The sequence below is a fragment of the Neoarius graeffei genome, chromosome 24, assembly GCF_027579695.1.
Source record: "Neoarius graeffei isolate fNeoGra1 chromosome 24, fNeoGra1.pri, whole genome shotgun sequence".
Taxonomy (NCBI): domain Eukaryota; kingdom Metazoa; phylum Chordata; class Actinopteri; order Siluriformes; family Ariidae; genus Neoarius; species Neoarius graeffei.
In genome coordinates this window covers 50,757,972-50,780,949 of record NC_083592.1, presented here as the reverse complement: position 1 = coordinate 50,780,949, position 22,978 = coordinate 50,757,972, and the positions used below count along the sequence as shown (strand labels likewise).

Genomic DNA, 22,978 nt, shown 5'->3' with positions numbered 1-22,978 from the left:
ATAAATTCTTCTCTTACGATTGGCTATGTACCCAAATCCTTTAAACTAGCAGTTATCAAACCCCTGATTAAAAAACCTGACCTTGATCCCTGTCAGCTGTCCAATTATCGGCCAATATCAAACCTCCCCTTTATCTCCAAGATCCTTGAAAAAGCTGTGGCACAGCAGTTATACTCATATTTACATAGGAATAACATCCATGAAATGTATCAGTCAGGATTTAGACTTCATCATAGCACAGAGACAGCACTGGTTAAAGTAGTAAATGACCTACTGTTGGCATCTGATCAGGGCTGTGTCTCGCTACTTGTGTTGCTTGACCTTAGTGCAGCATTTGATACCATTGATAATTCCATTCTTCTGGATAGACTAGAAAATGTTGTGGGAGTTAAGGGAATGGCCCTCTCCTGGCTCAGGTCTTATCTAACTGATCGTTATCAGTATGTTGATATAAATGGTGATATTTCTAGACGTACTGAGGTAAAGTTTGGTGTTCCACAAGGTTCTGTCTTGGGTCCACTGCTTTTTTCTCTATATATGTTACCTCTGGGTGATATTATTCATAAACATTGTATTAGTTTCCACTGTTATGCTGATGACCCACAGTTGTATGTCTCTGCAAAACCTGATGAGAGACACCAGCTTAATAGAATTGAGGAATGTGTTAAGGACATTACACACTGGATGCTTATTAATTTCCTTCTACTTAACTCTGACAAGACTGAAGTACTTGTACTAGGACCACATACAGCTAGAAGTAAGTTTTCTGATTACACAGTGACTCTGGATGGCCTTTCTGTTTCTTCACGTGCAGCAGTAAAAGACCTCGGAGTGATTATTGACCCCAGTCTTTCATTCGAAACTCACATTGATAACATCACCCGGATAGCTTTCTTTCATCTCAGAAATATTGCAAAGATAAGAAATTTAATGTCATTGCGTGACGCAGAAAAACTAGTCCATGCTTTCGTTACCTCCAGGTTGGATTATTGTAATGCCTTACTGTCTGGATGTTCCAATAAGTGCATAAATAAGCTCCAGTTAGTTCAAAATGCAGCAGCAAGAATCCTTACTAGAACTAGAAAATATGACCACATCACGCCTGTCTTATCCACACTGCATTGGCTCCCAATCAAATTTCGTATTGATTATAAAATACTACTATTGACCTTTAAAGCACTAAATGGTCTCGCACCACAGTACCTGAGTGAACTTCTGCTCCTCCATGACCCGCCACGCCTACTTAGATCAAAAGGTGCAGGCTATCTGCTGGTACCTCGTATAGTGAAGGCTACATCAGGGGGCAGAGCCTTTTCTTACAAAGCCCCACAGTTATGGAACAGCCTTCCAAGTAATGTTCGGGAATCAGACACAGTCTCAGCATTTAAGTCTAGGCTGAAAACATATCTGTTTAGTCAAGCCTTTTGTTAATGGTGTTTATGAGGTAAAGGTGTAGATCTAGAGGGTCCTCAGACATAGAGTGTTTTGGTAAACTGGGATGTATGGATGCTGTCAGTCCCCACTCGCTTGCTCATTCGAGTTTGTTGACAGTGTAGTGGCTGGCTGCTTTATGTCCCAGGGCTCCCTCATGCCTGTGTTACCTTCTGGCTCTCTCCTTTTAGTTATGCTGTCATAGTTAGTTGCCGGAGTCCCTGCTTGTACTTGGTGCAATATGCATACTGCTCCTACTTATTCAGGTGACATTGGGCATACCTAACAACCTGTGTTTTCTTTCCCTCCCCTCCCCCACCCCAAATCTGTCCCTCTGAGTTACATGGAGTCAACAGGAAATCTTTTGGTGGAGAGGGTGGAGACCTCGACTGGCTATCGTAGCCTGCAGGGAATCGGCCGTCAGACTTCCTGTCGCATGTCCCAGACCCGGTGAAATGTAACTGAATTGTCTTGGCCAGCCCTAAGGGTCCCATCTGCATCTCATCATTGCTGAGGAGTGTGCTCCCATCACCCAATCAAGCATCCAGCCAGAGCAGGTTATGATATATTTTTTACCATATTAACATGCCATTGTTGTGTGTTATGCCTGATGTAAAGACTCTCGTCTCTGCGAGCCTACCACACAGATTTAATACTTGTCATTTTTAGGGCATATCTAACAACATGTGTTTTCTTTCTCTCTCTCCCCCCCCAATCTGTCCCTCTGAGTTACATGTTGGTCCTGGGATTGAGATGCTGGCCTCTTCTGCCCCTCGGACCTGCTTGATCCATCCTGGTGCCCTGTGTCTGGTCGGAGTTTTATTGCACCGCTCCTGTGAAGGACGGCCCCATGAGGACAGTTGAGGGTTATACCTAGAGGATGCTCTGGACTCTTACAGTAATGCTTTTATGGCTGAGGACTACAGTTGTCTTGCTAACTTTAGGACTGCAGTTATCATGAACAGTTTTGCACTCAAGTTTCCATCAATGAAGAATTATAACATCAACGAAACTGTCCTCATGTTAAAACTGTTAATATTATAGTCAGGCTGTCTGTTGTTGCCCAAATGAGGATGGGTTCCCTTTTGAGTCTGGTTCCTCTTGAGGTTTCTTCCTCATGTCGTCTGAGGGAGTTTTTCCTTGCCACCGTCGCCACAGGCTTGCTCATTGGGGATAGATTAGGGATAAAATTAGCTCATGTTTTAAGTCATTCAAATTCTGTAAAGCTGCTTTGCGACAATGTTTATTGTTAAAAGCGCTATACAAATAAACTTGACTTGACTTGACATTTTGTTAGACACTGGCTCAAGTATTTCATTTATCAGTGAGAATGTCAGAATGTCCATCCCATCTCTGAACAGACGGCCTATCAAGAAAAACCTGATCCTGTCAAAGTCTGTAACTGGGCAGAGTTTGGACACACTAGGCACTGTAAATATTTTGCTGCGCCTAGGCCCACTGCATTTGCAGCATGAGGTACAAGTCATTAGGAATGTGAGTCAGAACATTATACTCGGCTGGGACTTTCTTCAGCAGCATGGCGCTGTGCTTGACCTAGGTATAGGTGTGTGTCACCTACACAGCCACAGTCTGCCACTACTGCGCTCAACAGACATGGCGCCAGACAGCTGCACAGCCCTGGTTGCAGAGTGCACCACTATACCACCATACTGTGAGATGCACTGTTCAGTGAAACTGACACCTCCTACTGCTAATCTGAGTGTACCTGCTGAATACAGTGGCCTTCTGGAGCCTTATCAGACTGATTTGAATGGAATTGCAGTAGCCCGCACCCTGACAAAGGCAAATGAGGGTTACACTGTTGCCCGGGTTCTGAACCCTACAAACTCCCCCATTGCGCTCCACCCTGGTATGCAGTTGGGTCAGTTCACCCCGACTACAGAGAATGACATTGGTACAAGTGCCCCTGCTGTTTGTCAGGTGTCAACACCATCGTCATCATCACAATCATTACCCTTTGACGTGAAATCTGGCAGTCTTTCAGTTTCACAGTTTTCTCAATTAAATTCCCTGCTCCTGTCTTACTCTGATGTATTCAGTACCACTCCGACCGACTTTGGAAGAACTAGTTTAGTGCAGCACAAAATCAACACCAATTCCGCCTCACCCATCAGAAAGCGTGCCTATCGTACCTCTCCTCATATGCAGTCTGTGATTCAGTCACAAGTGGAAGACATGCTGGCCAAAGACATTATCGAGGTCAGCCACAGTCCATGGGCTGCGCCCGTGGTCATGGTGAGAAAAAAAGATGGAAGCTGGCATTTCTGTATTGATTACAGAGGCTTAAACTCAGTCACAGTCAAGGATGCTCACCCTCTGCCCAGAACCGATGACACTCTAGATGCACTGAGTGGTGCCTCCATGTTCAGTACCATGGACTTGTCCTCAGGCTATTGGCAGGTGCAGCTTGACCAACAAGATAAGGAAAAAACAGCATTCACCACTGGCCGTGCTCTCTATCATTTTAAAGTAATGCCAATGGGATTAGTCAATGCACCCCCCACATTTCAGCATCTTATGCAGCTAGTACAGGGGTGTCCAAACTGATCCATAAAGGGCCGTGTGGCTGCAGGTTTTCATTCCAGCCATGCAGCAGCACACCTGATTTGGCTTATTCAATCAACTGACACACCCACCCTTTAATCAAGGGTGGGTGTGGCTGCAAGTATTTGACTGTGTGAAGACAGTTCAGTTGATTGAATGAGCCAAGTCAGGTGTGCTGCTGCATGGCTGGAATGAAAACCTGCAGCCACACGGCCCTTTATGGATCAGTTTGGACACCCCTGAGCTAGTACTACAAGGACTGTCCTGGAAGACATGCTTAGTGTACTTAGATGACATAATAGTGTACAGTAAGACCTTCACAGAACACCTGCTGCACTTGAAAGATGTGTTCGAACGACTCAGAGCTGCAAACCTTAAGTTGAAACCCTCCAAATGTGACTTCGCGCAGCCACAAGTGACCTTCCTGGGGCATGTTGTGTCTTCAGCAGGTTTACAGCCAGACCCCAAAAACATTGACAAAGTACGAGATTGGCCAGCTCCAGAAAATCCTACTGAGGTTAGGGCATTCCTTGGGCTCTGCTCTTATTACAGAAGATTTATACACCAATTTGCAAAGATATCACAGCCTCCGCATGCCCTTACGCAGAAAGGAAAACCTTACTCATGGACTGAGGTGGAGCAAAAGGCCTTTGACACACTCCGTCATGCCCTTACGCATACCCCCATTCTTGCCTACCCAGATTTTTCCAGAGAATTTTTGCTTTTCACTGATGCCTCTAACATCTCAATTGGGTGTGTGCTCTCACAGTTAAATGCCAACAACAGGGAACACGTCATTGCCTATGGCAGCCATACCCTCACGGCAACAGAGAGACGGTGGTCAACATTTGATCGGGAGCTCTGGGCAGTTGTGTGGTCTATACGGCACTTCCGTCAGTACCTCACAGGCCATTCATTTCGAATCATTACAGACCACAAACCTCTCCTTGGATTGAGAAATATGGCCCTGGATTGTGATCCCACAGGACGGAGAGCAAGATGGGCACTTGAAATAGACATATATGACTGGACTATTGAACACAAACAGGGCCTCAAACACAGCAATGCTGACTCCTTGTCACGGCGCCCATGCAGGGCTGAAGAGCGCATGCCTGTAAGCGACTCCAAGGCTGTGGATTCAGTCTCAGGACAAAGGCAGATTGCTGGGCAGGCCACTACATCACTAAAACCTGCAGCTTCAACTCTGGCGGTGCACCCTGTCACAGCGAGCCTCCAACATGATGAGTTACTTTGCCTTGGCCTGGATAAAACTACTCTTGCAGATGCTCAGAAAAATGACCCGGTCTTGCAGGCAGTGAGCTAGTGGGTTGCAGGTGACAGCAGACCCCCTTTCCCGTGGCTACGAGGAATGCCTTCCAAGCTTCGCCATTACTGGAAAGAATTCCCAAGGCTGGTCATGGTGGATTCCATCCTGTGCCGTAGAGTTCGCTCTCCACCAGGCGATCCTGTGTTCCAAGTGGTCGTCCCGAACCCACTGTGGAAAGAAGTGTTTAACATGCTGCATGGGCACTCACTGGCAGGCCACTTTGGCAGTAAAAGAACCATTCAAAATGCAGTATCCCGTTGTTACTGGCCATATATGAGTCGGGATATCACAGAGTGGTGTCTTCAGTGTAATGCTTGTGAGGCGCGCAGACCACCAGTCCCACATCAGCAGGCCCCAATGCAGAACATAGTGACATCAATGCCTTTTGAAAAAATCGCCGCTGACCTAACAGAACTGCCACTCAGTCACAGAGGCAGCCATTACATACTTGTCGTGATGGATTACTTTACAAAGTACATGAATTTGTATGCACTACCTGACCAGAGAGCAACTACTGTGGCAAAGTGTTTGTTTGAGAACTACATCAGTAGGCATGGAGTACCACACAGTCTGCATACTGATCAAGGTCGCCAGTTTGACTCGGATCTGGTCAAAGAGCTGTGTGCACATCTTGGAATTCACAAAACACGTACATCTGCTTATCATCCTAGGTCGGACGGTATGGTGGAGCGAGCTAACCACTCTATTAAGGATCAGCTGGCCAAATTCCTCTACACAAAAGGGGGTGAATGGGATGACCACCTACGCCATGTTGAATTCGCATACAACACAAGTGTGCATGCCTCAACTAACCACACACCTTTCTTTTTGACTCATGGCAGAGAAGCTCGCTTGCCTGCGGGTGTCATCCTTGGGGACTTACCACTGTCTACCAATGGTACACCTGGAAGCCATAGTGAATATGCCACATCTGTCAGACAAAGACTTTATTCTGCATTTAACATGGTGGAAGACAACATTGCTGTGGCTGGGGCTAGACAGAAGCAGTATTATGATCGCCACATGAAGCACAGTGCTTACAAGCCAGGTGACCTGGTGTGGGTCAATCTCCCGGCACTAGCCAGACAGAAGTTGTCCCCCTGATGGACTGGACCTTTTAAAGTGCTGCAGCGTTTTGATTCTCACTCCGGGGAAATTGGGGTGGATTACAACCTTCAAGACCAACTGGACCCCAGGGCAAAGCCTAAAGTAGTTCACTATAATCGCCTCAAACCCTACCAATCACCTTGGCCAGATGGCGCGGCTCCCACTACACCTGAGAACAACCAAGCTCATCGAGCAGTAAAGCCACAGCTCACAGCCCTTTCAGCTTCACGGCCGTATGCTTACCATGTTCCAGATACAACAGCAAGCCACCCTGCAGCTCCAGACCGTGCTTCAAATACAGCAGCAGGACACCCTGCATCCCCAGACCGTGCTTCAGATCCAGTGGCAAGACTCCCTGCATCACCAGACTGTGTTTCAGAGGCACTTGCAGACAATCTTACAACTGAGGGACACACGCCTCACGAGCAGACAACCAGATCAGGTCATATTGTCCGTCTTCCTCAACATTATAGGGACAACACGTAGATGTTTACAGTGTTTACTTACTATTGATCTTACCTGATCATATTATAGGGACAGCAATTAACTGTTTACACTGTTTACTGTTTACATTTGATGTGTCCTTCTGCCTGAGCATGTTAATGTTATTTTTGTCGTTTCAGAGGCTGTTCCCAGCGAGTTCAAGAGCGCAGGGGCAATGGAAATAATGTTATAATTACACAATAATACACTTGATGTGTAAGACAATGTTTATTTTGGTAAATGGTGACACTTGAAATTTTTTTTTGTTTGTTTCTCTTCTGATCCCTTTTAATGTAAGCATTTTAAAACGAGGATGTTTTAATTTTCTGAGGGGGGAAGTAGTGTAAGAACGGAAAATATAACTGTTACATGTTTCATTTACTGCAATTCCCAAAATGCTTTGTACATATCCCAAGATGCTTGGGGGCATAAGGGGGAAGTTGGGGGGATTGTGAAAAAAAACAATAAGTAAAGATTTGCATTTTCAGTTCGAACTCGTATGTCTGTGAGTTATTCCAGTAAGAACCCAAAAACCAGAAATTACCAGGTTTTACAATAGTACAAAGACAACATATCAAATGTTGAAACTGAGAAATTTTATTGATTTCTGAAAAATATATGCTCATTTTGTATTTGATATCAGCAACACATGGGTGGCACAGTGGTGTAGTGGTTAGCGCTGTCGCCTCACAGCAAGAAGGTCTGGGTTCGAGCCCTGTGGCCGGCGAGGGCCTTTCTGTGCGGAGTTTGCATGTTCTCCCCATGTCCGCGTGGGTTTCCTCCGGGTGCTCCAGTTTCCCCCACAGTCCAAAGACGTGCAGGTTAGGTTAACTGGTGACTCTAAATTGAGTGTGAATGGTTGTCTGTGTCTATGTGTCAGCCCTGTGATGACCTGGCGACTTGTCCAGGGTGTACCCTGCCTTTCGCCCGTAGTCAGCTGGGATAGGCTCCAGCTTGCCTGCGACCCTGTAGAACAGGATAAAGCGGCTAGAGATAATGAGATGAGATCAGCAACACATTTCAAAAAAGTTGAGACAGGTGCATGTTGACCACTGTGTTGCATCACCTCTACTTTTAACAACACTCTGTTAACGTTTGGGAACTGAGGAGACCAATTGCTGTAGTTTTGAAAGAGAAACATTGTCCCATTCTTGCCTGATATACAGTTTCAGTTACTCAACAATTCGGAGTCTCCTTTGTCTTATTTTGCACTTCATAATGCGCCAAATGTTTGGGCTGCAGGCAGGCCAGTTTAGCACCCAGACTCTTTTACTACAGAGCCATGCAGTTGTAATATGTGCAGAAAGCAGTTTGGCATTGTCTTGCTGAAAGAAGGAAGGCTTTCCCTGAAAAAGATTTTGTCTGGATGGCAGCATATTTCTCTGAAACGTGTTTATATCATTCAGCATTCATGATGCCTTCCCAGATGTACAAGCTACCCATGTCATGTGCACTAACGCCCCCTCATACCATCACAGATGCTGGCTTTTGAACTGTGCACTGATAACAAGCTGGGTGGTCCCTCTCCTCTTTAGCCTGGAGGACGTGGTGTCCATGATTTCTAAAAAGAATTTCTACTTTTGATTTGTCAGACCTCGGGACAGTTTTCCTCTTTGTCTCAGTCCATCATAAAAGAGCTCGGGCCCAGAGAAGGTGGAGGTGTTTCTGGATATTGTTTATATCTGGTTTTAACTTGCATTTGTGGATGCAGTAATGAACTGTTTTCACAGATGATGGTTTTCTGAAGTGTTCCTGAGCCCATACAGTGATTTCCACTACAGACACATGTCTGCTTTTAATGCAGTGTCTCCCGAGGGCCTGAAGATCACAGGCATCCAGTGTCAGTTTTCAGCCTTGTCTCTTGCATACAGAGATTTCTCCAGATTCTCTGAATCTTTTAATGATATTATGGACCATAGATGATGTGATCCCCAGATTCTTTGCAGTTTTACATTGAAGAACATTATTCTTAAATTGCTGCACTGTTTGCCCATGCAGTCTTTCACAGAGCGGTGAACTCCTCCCCATCTTTACTTCTGAGAGACTCCATCTCTCTGGGATGCTCTTTTTATACCTAATCATGTGACTGACCTGTTGCCAATTAACCTAATTAGTTTTTTTTTAGGATTCCCATCCTCATGTGGGTGATAACAGATGGTGTGATTATAAATAACTCACTTCTATAAGTGTGTCCTATATGGTCAAAAAGTGCAATTGTGTAATCAGGAAATTCATTATAGTTTTAAAATGAAGTCTAATTTTTTTTTTTGAAGTTATCAACTGTTCATCGATGGAGACTTGAGTACCAAACTGTTCATGATAACTGCAGTCCTAAAGTTATCATGGTGATTGTAGTCCTCATCCATCATAGCAAAACTAAGTGTCCAAAGCAATCTTCTAAGTGTCTTTCGACTGTCCATATGGGGCCATCCTCCACAGGAGTGACTTGATGAGACTCCAGCCAGAAGTAGGGCATGAGGATGGATCAGGCAAATTTAATTTCCTTTCAATCTATAATTTGTGTAACAGGCTTGGATGTTCAAATCAAATTGATCAATATCACAATGTCATGAAACAATTTTTTTTAAATTAAGAGAGAGAGATATCATGGGGGCGGCACGGTGGTGTAGTGGTTAGCGCTGTCGCCTCACAGCAAGAAGGTCCTGGGTTCGAGCCCCGGGGCCGGCGAGGGCCTTTCTGTGTGGAGTTTGCATGTTCTCCCCGTGTCCGCGTGGGTTTCCTCCGGGTGCTCCGGTTTCCCCCACAGTCCAAAGACATGCAGGTTAGGTTAACTGGTGACTCTAAATTGACCGTAGGTGTGAATGTGAGTGTGAATGGTTGTCTGTGTCTATGTGTCAGCCCTGTGATGACCTGGCGACTTGTCCAGGGTGTACCCCGCCTTTCGCCCGTAGTCAGCTGGGATAGGCTCCAGCTTGCCTGCGACCCTGTAGAAGGATAAAGCGGCTAGAGATAATGAGATGAGATGAGATATCATGGGAATTTTCTTCTTCCTATGATCTTTAGGAAATTGGACGATGCAGCTTGCACTGGACCATGTAATTTGTGGAATACTCCAAATATTTCATAGGTAACAATGCTGAGTGAATATTAACTACAATGTACAGTTTTTCATGAAAAGATGACTTGAGGAAAAGGATGTTTCTTGCGTGAAATGTTAAACACAAAAATCTATTATGAACTGTTTCCATGATTATATTTCAAAGTAACATGTACGTATACATTTTACCTTGAAATATACTTAGACTTTTCTGTGAGGAGTCAAAAATACTGTTTTCTAAGTTGAATAAAGGTTTTATTAATGCTTTAAGTATTTTTATTGTTGTTGTGAATGATACTTAAAAAAAATCTTTACCTTTACTTTATATGCATGTTGCTGTGATAATTAAACCAATAAAGGAAATGATAAAATGATATACCTGATATTCAGTTCCTCCAGTGTGTTGTTTTCTTTAAGCCCTTCAGCAAGAGCCAGTGCTCCCTCTTTGGCCAGTCCATTGTAAGATAAGTCCACAGTTTGTAAGAATATGTTACCCTTTTAACAGTGACAAAGTAATTGTGAGTGGATTATCCTGATTACACTCACACCGTGACACTTCAGATTGCTAACAAAATATCCTAAAGTGGAAATGTCTTATAATAAACTCCAAAATACTGCAAACCATATAAAACATAGAGTATTTTGTACGGTATAGCTACAGAAATGCATTTTGTAAGGAAAACCTGAGATCAGTTATGCTAATTCACCTAATATAGCTGCTGTAGCTAGTTTTCTGGTTGATGTTAGCAAACAAAAGTGCTAGGTATCCTTCAGAAACCACACTGGAGGTCTGTGCTAGATTGTGAAAACTGAATCAATTATACCTCTATATCTCTTTGGTTTTTAAAATGTTACTGTACTATAAATGTTAATCTGATGTTATATTTTACTTCGGCTTGTTGGTAAGAGTTTAACAACATGGCAAGATCATAGCAACCTTACTTGCTAACTAGCATCCAATTCAATAAACTAGAAGGGCACTTGGTAGAGTACATACCTCCACCAAGCCACATATTTGGATTTGTATAAAAAATTAATCAATTGTTCCTTGGCCCTTGGCCCACCTTGCCTCCAAATTTCATTCATGACATTTTGAGTTATATTGGGAGAAGGCAAAAAAAAAAAATGCTGGATCAAAAAAAAAAATCAGGAGACGCCATTGCCTAATGGTTAGAAAAGCAGCTTTGGGACCAAAAGGTTACTGGTTTGATTCCCTGGACTGTCAGGAATGCCCTTAAGCAAAGCACTTGACCCCCAACTGCTCCCCAGGCTGCTCTGGGTATGTTGTACGACACTCTAGATGAGACTGTCTGCTAAATGCCATTAATGTAATGGATTGGCATACTTATCCAGATTTTTATCAGAATTGAAACAATTAGCCCATGGCCCAAATTTAATCCAAATCTATTCACTACTTTTTGAGTTACATTGGGAAAAAAAAAAAAAATCCTGAATCTTCAGACATATCTGGATCCTGTATCTGCATACATATCCAGATTTGTATCATAATCGAAAGATTTATTCCTTGGCCCATGGCCCACCTTTCCACCAAATTTTATCCAAATTTGTTCACTACTTTTTGAGTTACATTGAGGAAAAAGAAAAAAAAATCCTGAATCTGCATACATATCTGGATTCTGGATCCTCATACATACATGGATTTGCATCAAAATCTAATCACTCATTCCTTGGCCCATAGCCCATCTTCCCACCAAATTTCATCCAAATCTGTTCACTACTTTTTGAGTTACATTGGGAACAGACAGAAAAACAAAAGTGAAAACCTCCTCCAACAAAGTTGGCGAGGTAATAATAAAGAACATGACTGATCATGTGAAAACATTTTAACATAAAACCCTCATCTGTTATACCACAGCACTGTTAAATTCTTGATTCTGATTGGTCGGACAGTAGTTCTAGTTATAAAGCCAAGTCTCAGGTTTATACCAATGCACTCGTTCTATCTTTTCTATCTAGAACAGATTACACAGGGACTTGTATGGTGAACACTCCATATAAACAAATTATTTTAAAAATGTATGTAATAGTTAACATGTTAATGTTTTCTATAAGATGTTTATTTCACATTTTTTGAAGGATCATCCAATGTCAGAGGTACACTACATGGCCAAAAGTATAAGAACACCTGACCATTACAAGGACCATATGTCCTTGTTGAACATCCCATTCCAGATTTAGTTCCTGCTTACTGTTAGAATAACCTTCACTCTTCTGTGAAGGCTTTCTGTTAGATTTTGGAGGGTAGCTGTTGAGCCAGAAGAGCATTAGTGAGGTCAGGCATTGATATCGAGGTGAGGAGGCCTGGGGTGCAGTCGGTGATCCAGTTCATCCCAAAGGCATTCAGTCTTTAATTTGTCCACTTTAATCCTTGCACACCATGGCAAACCATGCCTTCACAGAGCTCGCTTTGCGCACATGGGCATTGTTATGTTGGAACAGGTTCAGGATTTTAGTTCCAGTGAAGGAAAATTGTAAAGCAAAGACATTTGTGTGCATCCAAGTTTGTGGCAACAGTTTGGAGAAGAACAACATATTTATGCAATGATCAAGTGTCCACAAACTTTCAGCCATGTAGTGTACATATATACATAAACATTTGAAATTGTAATCTTAGGTGAATTGCTGTAGTATGAGAGGAATAAAATAAAACATTTTGAGACATGCTTTGTCGTGGTAACAGTAAACATTATTACACCAGAATAGTATGATTGCTTTGACTTTTTTCAAACACCACTCTTTGTGCTGTATGAAGAGCACTTCAGGATTAAAGTATTCAAAGGTTCATCATGGTTGTTGGGTTGATAAACATCTCAGTATGTGCCTGTAGAGCATGAAAGAAGCATTATCATATTTACCCCAAGGCCTTTAGCTAAAGCAATGGCTCCTTTTCCACGAATGCAGTTCCAGGCCAGACTAAGTGACTTCATTCCTGTGTTCTCGGTGACTGCATCACCCAGAATTTCCCCTAAGGGCCAGATAGAAAGAAGAGCGTGAGAAAAAGAGAGAGGAAATGAACTAGATGCTATTGAAGTGTGTGTGTGCTTCAGAATAAGATTACCTGAGCTTTCCTGGAGAACAAGCTTTTTGGGCATTTTCAGGCCATCACCTGAACATCCCCGAAAATTATGAGCTTGTCACAGGTTACATTTACCTGAACATATTCCAACAACATCTTTATGCTCTTATCGAAACAGTTGCAGAAAATAAGACCAACATAGAACTTAATATGAAGTTTGTGAGATGTGGATTTGAGCAGACCAAATCCAGACAAGCCCTATCATCATGGGGATGCTCTTTGTTAGCCAGGTTAAACATACGGTTTGTAACGTTTAAACGTTTCTAAACCTCGATGAATCATATCATTTTAAATGTATGGGGGGGAAGATGCAATAGAACCATTCAGGAGATTCTTCTTCTCATGTTCTTGGTTACATTTTCTTTCCAAGGCCAAAGTTTTGCTTGGAACAGCTTCAGGATAATCATGTTTTTGTGGTGGTTCCAGAACCTATCCAAGAAGCAATGGATATGAGGAAGGAATACACCTTGGATGGGACATTAGTCTGTTTATTCACTTATTCTCCATTTATTCACACTTAGAGTATAATTTAGCATATCCATTACACCTACAGCATGTTTTTGGGAGGTACAGTAGGAGGAACCCGGAGAACCCATAAACATGCTCAGAACCTCCACACAGACAGTAATCCGGGCTCAGGATTGAACCAGGAAACCTGAAACTGTAAGTTAGTGCCACTGTGTTGTGAGGCAATATCAGTGACAGGAAATTTTTCATCACAATTGCAATTCACCTTACAGCCAGCAGAGGGCGCTAAAATTGCAGCTCTTGAAAGAAATTAAAATAGAAAAAAATATATACATAGTGTTTCTGCTTTATTATATTTCTTTATATTTGTCACAGTGGTAGGAAGCTAAACATATGGTTCAGTATATTTGTATGCTAGCTTTATAAAGATACAGATATTGCCATATGAAAAGAGAGAGAGGTGCTAGTTGGATAGTGTTATGTCTGTATGATTCATAGCTCTTTCGTGGAATATTTTTCATTTTTAATTATATGGATCACAAGGCGCTCTTGTCATTCAGTGTCTCATAACCAGAAGGCTTACATCCACAATCCTCCCACCTGACACACTTCGACGCAATTCAGACTGTATAAATCACTGCTTATATCATTCCATATATAACTGTTGTACTGTTTCTGTCATGGAAAGAAAACATCACTGTTCCAAATAACACCAAACACTCCAATTGATCCACCAACAAAATGTATTTTTGTTTTGCCAGGAAAAACAGCCCTGACTTTTGAGGAAGAGGAGCAGACTACGAATACGAGCCAGATTTTTTTCCCTCCTCTGATAAATCAAATAACGACAGAGGTGTGATGCTGAGGGATTTACTTGCCCTCTGCCTTTGCTTTGTATAAAGGGTGTGAAGATAAAGGGTCTGTGGCTCATTTCAATTAAACAGCACAACTGAACCAAATCTAAATGTCATTGCAGACTTGTCAAGAATGTCTATTTTCACATGATGTATCTTCTCATCCTGAGATGAAGCACAGCCTCGGGCCAATCATCTGTCACCTCTTTGACACTACGCAAACAGTCAGACTACATGATTTCTCTGAAATTGTTTTGCATTGTTAATAAAACACCAAGGATTGAATGTTTTTAAGGGACCCAATGCTAGTGACTAACCGCACAATGGTTCTCAGTCCAAGATGCCACTAAATCATGGGTAGTTGATGTCTACAGTCATTTACATGATTTATGCCTGAAGGCACTGTGTTAATAAGACACATTAGGTTGAAGATGGAATATGTAACACAGATGAGCTTTTGGAAACTGAACTGTCACTCATTTAACTTCAACAATTAATCTTCAAAGTCTGAACATCTGGTAACAGGTGTAATAGCATTCCAGTAAACACTACACAGGATAAGAAGAAACCTTTACAATGGAAATACAATGAATTTCCCATTTTGGTCCAAACACCACCTGTAGCTTTAAACTCTCTGCAAAGCCCTTTAAACTATTACTAATACTAGGAGGGCACTCGGTAGAGTCCATACCTCTTCTAAGCCACATCTTATCAACATCAAAATCAAACTCAAATCACTTGAACCTAGGATAATACTAAAGCTGTCCACCAAATTTCACCCAAATTCGTTCACTACTTTTTGAGTTACATTGGGAACATATAAAAAAAATCCTGGATCCACATATATACATGTCCAGATTTGTATCAAAATCCAATCACATATTCCTTGGCCCATGGCCCAGCTTTCCACCAAATTTCATCCAAATCCGTTCACTACTTTTTGAGTTACACGGGGAACAGATTTTAAAAAAAAAATCCTGGATCCACATACATACATATCCGGCTTTGCATCAAAATCTAATCAATTATTCCTTGGCCTGTGGCTCATCTTTTCTCCAAATGTCATCCAAATCCATTCACTACTTTTTGAGTTATGTTGGGAACAACAAACAAACCAATAGATGCGAAAACATAACCTCCTCCAACATAGTTGGCGAAGGTAAAGAGTTTATTTTGCAGCTAAGACAGTTTCGCATTAAAGGAAGTTTTTGAATCCAAAACCTGGACCATAAACCTTTGATACTCTTTCAACCATTTCAGATTTTCTATATTTGATATCAAATAAACCTAATACCACAGTGCCAATGAATTTTCAAATCTGATTGGTTGCAAGGTGTTGATCATGAGCTTTGGGTAATGACCGAAAGAACAAGATCGTGGATACAAGTGGCCGAAATGAGTTTCCTTCACAGGGTGGCTGGGCGCTCCCTTAGAGAGAGGGTGAGAACCACAGTCACTCGGGAGGAGCTCGGAGTAGAGCCGCTGCTCCTCCACATCGAGAGGAATCAGCTGAGGTGGCTCGGGCATCTCTTTCAGATGCCTCCTGGACGCCTCCCTGAAGAGGTGTTCCAGGCATGTCCCCCCGGGAGGAGGCCCCGGGGAAGACCCAGGACATGCTGGAGGGACTATGTCTCTCGGCTGGCCTGGGAACGCCTCGGTGTTCTTCCCGAGGAGCTGGCTGAGGTGTTCTGGGGAGAGGGAAGTTTGGGCTTCCATGCTCAGACTGCTGCCTCCGCGACCCGGTCCCGGATAAGTGGAAGAAAATGAGATGAGATGAGATGAGGTCATAAAAAGAATTTTCCCCGACACCCAATTTTTATTTTTGTTTAGTGGACAGAAAGCTACTGAATTCAAATCATAGATTTCCAATTTTATAATTTTTTTAAAAAAAATAGAACAATTAATGAATTCAGAGCCACATGGCCCTAAATTCTCCACTGATTTTTTCCTGCTTCACCATGACCCAATTCAAGATACTACGTCATGCATCATGTGGTGGGCTTTCCCCGTTTGCGCAAGGCATTGTGGGATACAAATTTGAAACAGGAGAGAAAAATGGAGGACATGAGTGTGCGAATGAAACGTGAAAGACCAACTACAGTAATGGAAAGCAAGAAGAAAAGATGTTATGTTGTATACGAAGGAAAGGAAACACAGGACCAAACTAATAAATATCGGCGGTCAGCGAGCACCTCGGTGTGATCAGCTGTTCATTTAGCGACAGAATGATGGAACTGTCAGTGCACGCTCAAAGGTAAACCTGCGCATGCGTACACACACGGACTTCCTCTGTCTGCTTGACTGCATGAAGCGAGCGATTTCATGCACATTATTTGCTTTAATCCCCTCAAATTAAATAACTTCCCAGCCACAGAATGGCCTGATATTTTGTGAGATATTACAGAAATAAATATATATCACAATGACCACATTTCAGAAGGAACTAAATTTCACCAATTTTATGAAATCGAAAGGCCGTCTCGCTTTAATGATTTCTGGCCCTGAATGATCGCTTCCTAATAGGCACTTCATGAGGCAAGAAGGGATTGGTGGCAATTCATTCCTGGTAATCAGATAATAATAATAATAATAATAATAATAATAACACCACAACTGAATGACTCCAAAATGAGCCTCTCATCATAAGCTTTCATCTCTCTTCTCTCAGGCTCTACCTGCTGCTTCACCCAGCTGGTTATGGCTCAGGTCCAGATGCTGCAGGTGCTGGTTTTTGGTCAGTGCTGGAGCCAGGTGTTTAGCCGCTTGCTCATCCAGATGGTTCCCAGAAAGGTTAAGGGAGATGAGGGTGGTGTTCTCGAGCAGCATGCTGGCCAGAGCCTTTATCCCACATTCACTGAGATTGTTCTCTGAAAGATCTATTTCTACAAAAAGGTCACCAACAAATGCTTTTAGTGGAGTGTGAAATGCACAGTTTCAGACATTTTCATATTATGCTATCTTATCTTGGGAAACAAAATAAATATAGTTAACTAGCCATATTTGGTGTCTGAAGTTGAAAACTAAAAAGGCTAATACTGCCAACATGGTAACAATGGACATCACGGAAAAAAAAATGTCAGTAAATATCTTCTTCAGTCTGTTTCCAGTTCTTCAGGGATATCAAACAAACACTTGCTGATGTGGTTTAAGACACAGTATGTCTTCTTGTCATAAAAAAAAAACAACACCTTGGGGTTGTAGCTGAATGGTGTAGCTTTATGTGGCGGCCATTTTGAACAGGAAGATGAGAGACGGAAACTTAAAATGAATGAATGAATGAATGAATGAGCCCTTTATTGTCACTAGTCACAAGTACCAGCAAAATTAGCCGTCAACCCGTCTGTACATATACATACATACATACAATTGACACAGGGATAGATAGGACAGGAAGACAGGGATGAAAAATACAGAATAACATGAGGGGAGAGGAGGAGAAAAAAAACAACCCCCACACTATGCTTCTGTGGGAAGTACAGTGTGGGAACATTAAAAAAACACCTCAGCACATAAGCACAAAAAACACAGTACACTTTACAACATGAAAACTCGGGACTCGAGGGGGAAGGGAGTGAGGGAGGGGGAAATCATGGGAGGGAGTAAGGGGGGGGCAGGTAACTGAGTGCAAACAAGCAGTCCGGTCCTGCAGCCAGACAGCGCTTACCCACTTGTCACACTGGGGGTAAAAACGGCGACCTTGGGAAGTGGGGGGAGGAATACAGAGAGAGTCTGACTGCAGTGATCTTCAGTGGGAGTTGTTGTCCCAGCAATGGCCTTGGCCAAGGCAATTAAAATGATTTAAAACTTAAAATGATAAGTATTAACTTATATTTTACAAAACAGTTTATCCAAAATGGAATTATGTGATGTGTGTATAGAGTGGAAAATCTGAGTTTTACAGATTTGTGGAATTTCAACAATCATTAACGGTTATGCCATGGAATCGAGTCGTACATGAGCTGATAGTCGATGAGGTGCGTAGCACTGAGTTGTCTATAAGCCATGTATGATGAGATTGAGTGGAATAACTTTTATTCTATCCACATTCACTGGATTTTGAGAAACAGAGCATTTTTATTTTTCATCTCGTCTTCTTCCACTTATCCAGGACCGGGTCGCGGAGGCAGCAGTCTAAGCATGGAAGCCCAAACTTCCCTTTCCCCAGACACCTCGGCCAGCTCCTCGGGAAGAACACCGAGGCGTTCCCAGGCCAGCTGAGAGACATAGTCCCTCCAGCGTGTCCTGGGTCTTCCCCGGGGCCTCCTCCCGGGGGGACATGCCTGGAACACCTCCCCAGGGAGGCGTCCAGGAGGCATCCGAAAAAGATGCCCGAGCCACCTCAGCTGGTTCCTCTCGATGTGGAGGAGCAGCGGCTCTACTCCAAGCTCCTCCCGAGTGACTGTGCTTCTTACCCTATCTCTAAGGGAGCGCCCAGCCACCCTGCGAAGGAAATTCATTTCAGCCGCTTGTATCCGCGATCTTGTTCTTTCTGTCATTACCCAAAGCTCATGACCATAGGTGAGAGTCGGAACGTAGATCGACCGGTAAATTGAGAGCTTCGCCTTTTGGCTCAGCTCCTTCTTCACCACGACGGACCGGTAAAGCGACCGCATCACTGCGGAGGCTGCACCGATTCGCCTGTCGATCTCACGCTCCATCCTTCCCTCACTCGTGAACAAGATCCCGAGATACTTAAACTCCTCCACTTGAGGCAGGACTTCTCCACCAACCTAGAGAGGGCAAACCACACTTTTCTGGTCAAGAACCATGGCCTCGGACTTGGAGGTGCTGATTCTCATCCCAGCCGCTTCACACTCGACTGCAAACCGCCCCAGTGCATGCTGAAGGTCCTGGTTTGAAGAAGCCAACAGGACAACATCATCCGCAAAAAGCAGAGATGAAATCCTGTGGTTCCCAAACAGGATTCCTTCCGGCCCCTGGCTGTGCCTAGAAATTCTGTCCATAAAAATTATGAACAGAACCAGTGACAAAGGGCAGCCCTGACGGAGTCCAACATGCACTGGGAACAGGTCTGACTTACTGCCGGCAATGCGAACCAGACTCCTGCTCCGTTCGTACAGGGACCGGACAGCCCTTAGCAAAGAGCCCCGAACCCCATACTCCCGAAGCACCCCCCACAGAATACCACGGGGGACACGGTCGAATGCCTTCTCCAGATCCACAAAGCACATGTGGACTGGTTGGGCAAACTCCCATGAACCCTCGAGCACCCTATGAAGGGTATAGAGCTGGTCCAGTGTTCCATGACCAGGACGAAAACCGCATTGTTCCTCCTGGATACGAGGTTTGACTATTGGTCGAATTCTCCTCTCCAGTACCCTGGAGTAAACTTTCCCTGGGAGGCTGAGAAGTGTGATTCCCCTATGATTGGAGCACACTCTCCGGTCCCCTTTCTTAAAAAGAGGGACCACCACCCCAGTCTGCCACTCCAGAGGCACTGTCCCCGACCGCCACGCGATGTTGCAGAGGCGTGTCAACCAAGACAGCCCCACAACATCCAGAGACTTGAGATACTCAGGGCGGATCTCATCCACCCCCGGTGCCTTGCCACCGAGGAGCTTGCAAACCACCTCAGTGACTTCGGCTTGGGTAATGGACGAGTCCACCTCTGAGTCATCAGCCTCAGTCTCCTCAGTGGAAGACATGACGGTGGGATTGAGGAGATCCTCAAAGTATTCCTTCCACCGCCCGACAATGTCCCCAGTCGAGGTCAACAGCTCCCCACCCGCACTGTTGGCAGAGTACTGCTTCCCCCTCCTGAGGCGCCGGACGGTTTGCCAGAATTTCTTCGAGGCCGACCGATAGTCCTTCTCCATGGCCTCCCCGAACTCCTCCCAGTTCCGAGTTTTTGCATCCGCAACTGCCCGAGCTGCAGCACGCCTGGCCTGCCGATACCCGTCGGCTGCCTCAGGAGTCCCGGAGGTCAACATGGCCCGATAGGACTCCTTCTTCAGCTTGACGGCATCCCTTACTTCCGGTGTCCACCACCGGGTTCGGGGATTGCCGCCACGACAGGCACCGGAGACCTTGCGGCCACAGCTCCGAACAGCTGCGTCCACAATGGAGGTAGAGAACATGGTCCACTCAGACTCAATGTCCCCCGCCTCCCTCGGAAGCTGGGAAAAGCTCTCCCGGAGGTGGGAGTTAAAGACCTCCCCAACAGAGTGCTCGGCCAGACGTTCCCAGCAGACCCTCACCATACGTTTGGGCCTGCCAGGTCTGTCCAGCTTCCTCCTCCGCCAGCGGATCCAACTCACCACCAGGTGGTGATCAGTTGACAACTCAGCCCCTCTCTTCACCCGAGTGTCCAAGACATAGGGTCGGAGATCAGATGACACGACTACAAAGTCGATCATCGACCTCCGACCTAAGGTGTCCTGGTGCCACGTGCACTTATGGACACCCCTATGCTCAAACATGGTGTTCGTTATGGACAAACTGTGACTAGCACAGAAGTCCAATAACAAAACACCACTCGGGTTCAGATCGGGGAGGCCGTTCCTCCCAACCACGCCCCTCCAGGTGTCACTGTCATCACCCACGTGAGCATTGAAGTCCCCCAGGAGCACAATGGAGTCCCCAGTCTGAGCACCCCTCAGTACCTCTCCCAGGGACTCCAAGAAGGCCGGATACTCTATACTGCTATTTGGCCCGTAGGCACAAACAACAGCAAGAGCCCTCTCCCCAATCCGAAGGCGCAGAGAGGCGACCCTCTCGTTCACTGGGGTAAACTCCAACACATGGCGGCTGAGCTGGGGAGCTATAAGGAAGCCCACACCAGCCCGCCGCTGCTCACCACGGGCGACTCCAGAGAAGTGGAAAGTCCAGCCCCTCTCGAGGAGCTGGGTTCCAGAGCCCAAGCTGTGCGTGGAAGTGAGCCCGACTATCTCTAGCCGGTACCTCTCAACCTCCCGCACAAGCTCAGGCTCCTTCCCCCCCAGCGAAGTGACATTCCATGTCCCAACAGCCAGCCGCTGTGTCCGGGGATCAGGTCGTCGAGGCCCCTGCCTTCGACTGCCACCCAATCCACACTGCACCAAACCCCTACTGCTACCTCTGTGGGTGGTGAACCCACAGGAGGACGGGCCCACGTCACCTCTTCGGGCTGAGCCCGGCCGGGCCCCATGGGCAAAGGCCCGGCCACCAAGCGCTCGCATACGAGCCCCAACCCCGGACCTGGCTCCAGGGTGGGGCCCCGGCTGCGTCCTACCGGGCGACGTCACGGTCCTGGATTTTTTCTCCATAGGGTTTTTTTTTGGTGAACTGCTCTTGGTCTGGCCTGTCACCTAGGACCTGTCTGCCTTGGGAAACCCTAACAGGGGCATAATGCCCCCGACAACATAGCTCCTAGGATCATTCAAGCACACAAACCCCTCCACCACAATAAGGTGGCAGTTATTTTTACTTTTTGCAAATTCGATAAATAAAAACTTTATGCAAAACGTCTGACAAAATCATTTCTGCTTAGAATGAAAACAAACTGGCAAAATGACAGGAGTAATTTGTGAAAAAAGCAATAATAATTCTTGAAAAATAAAAAAAGATACGTTCTTACCATCAAATACTTTTATTCCATATTTTGTTGCTGGGGTTTTTTTTGTATTTTTTGGGGTTTTCTTCTCTTTCAGATTTCTTGGTGGTTGGCAAACCAACTTAAAGGTGCATTACCGCCACCAACTGGGCTGGAGTGTGGAACAGTCGATATTGGGAAGTGCATATATCTCATCTCATTATCTCTAGCCGCTTTATCCTGTTCTACAGGGTTGCAGGCAAGCTGGAGCCTATCCCAGCTGACTATGGGCGAAAGGCGGGGTACACCCTGAACAAGTCGCCAGGTCATCACAGGGCTGACACATAGACAATCATTCACACTCACGGTCAATTTAGAGTCACCAGTTAACCTAACCTGCATGTCTTTGGACTGTGGGGGAAACCGGAGCAACCCCATGCGGACACGGGGAGAACATGCAAACTGCACAGAAAGGCCCTCGCCAGCCACGGGGCTCGAACCTGGACCTTCTTGCTGTGAGGCGAAAGCGCTAACCTCTACACCACCGTGCCACCTTAGCTATTTCTGTTAATTCTAAATACTTGATAACAATTTTTGGGTTTTTGTTTTCAAGTAGAGTTTTTATTTCGTCCTCGGTTGTTTCAGCAGCATGCTGTTTTCTCTACTCATGGTATATGAGCTGATAGCCTAGTAGTAGAGTAGCCAATCAGAGCACGTGTTTGCTCATATCCCATGAACGTGGATAGAATAAAGCCCATTATCACATGCAGTATATGCCATTTTTATAATATTGCATTTATAATAAAAAAATACGAAATAGACTAATGCATTAAGCTTTCACACATAAAGTTAGCCAATCATCTTTATTCTCTTCAAATTGAATTCCTTATTAAAATAACAACAGTATTTTTATATCCGTTAGATTAAAACCAATCTTGGTTTTAATCTAACGGATATAAAAATCTTGGTTTTAATTGGCTGGACAACTGAAGGCTATTTCCATCTAATTGTGAAAGATATATATTGACTTTGAACAAATTTGAACAAAGTCAATAAA

At 44.5% G+C, this 22,978-nt stretch overlaps 1 protein-coding gene across 1 annotated transcript in view; it reads right to left on the bottom strand.

The window, feature by feature from the left end:
• lrrc74b (leucine rich repeat containing 74B) overlaps positions 1–22,978 on the bottom strand; it is a 47,396-nt gene that overhangs the window by 12,486 nt on the left and 11,932 nt on the right. Inside the window, exons 5-7 of the mRNA XM_060906755.1 lie at positions 17,066–17,272; positions 12,848–12,957; positions 10,351–10,466 (exon numbers count right to left, since the gene is read on the bottom strand). Coding sequence (XP_060762738.1) covers positions 10,351–10,466; positions 12,848–12,957; positions 17,066–17,272 — 433 coding nt within the window. The remainder of the gene's footprint in view (positions 1–10,350; positions 10,467–12,847; positions 12,958–17,065; positions 17,273–22,978) is intronic.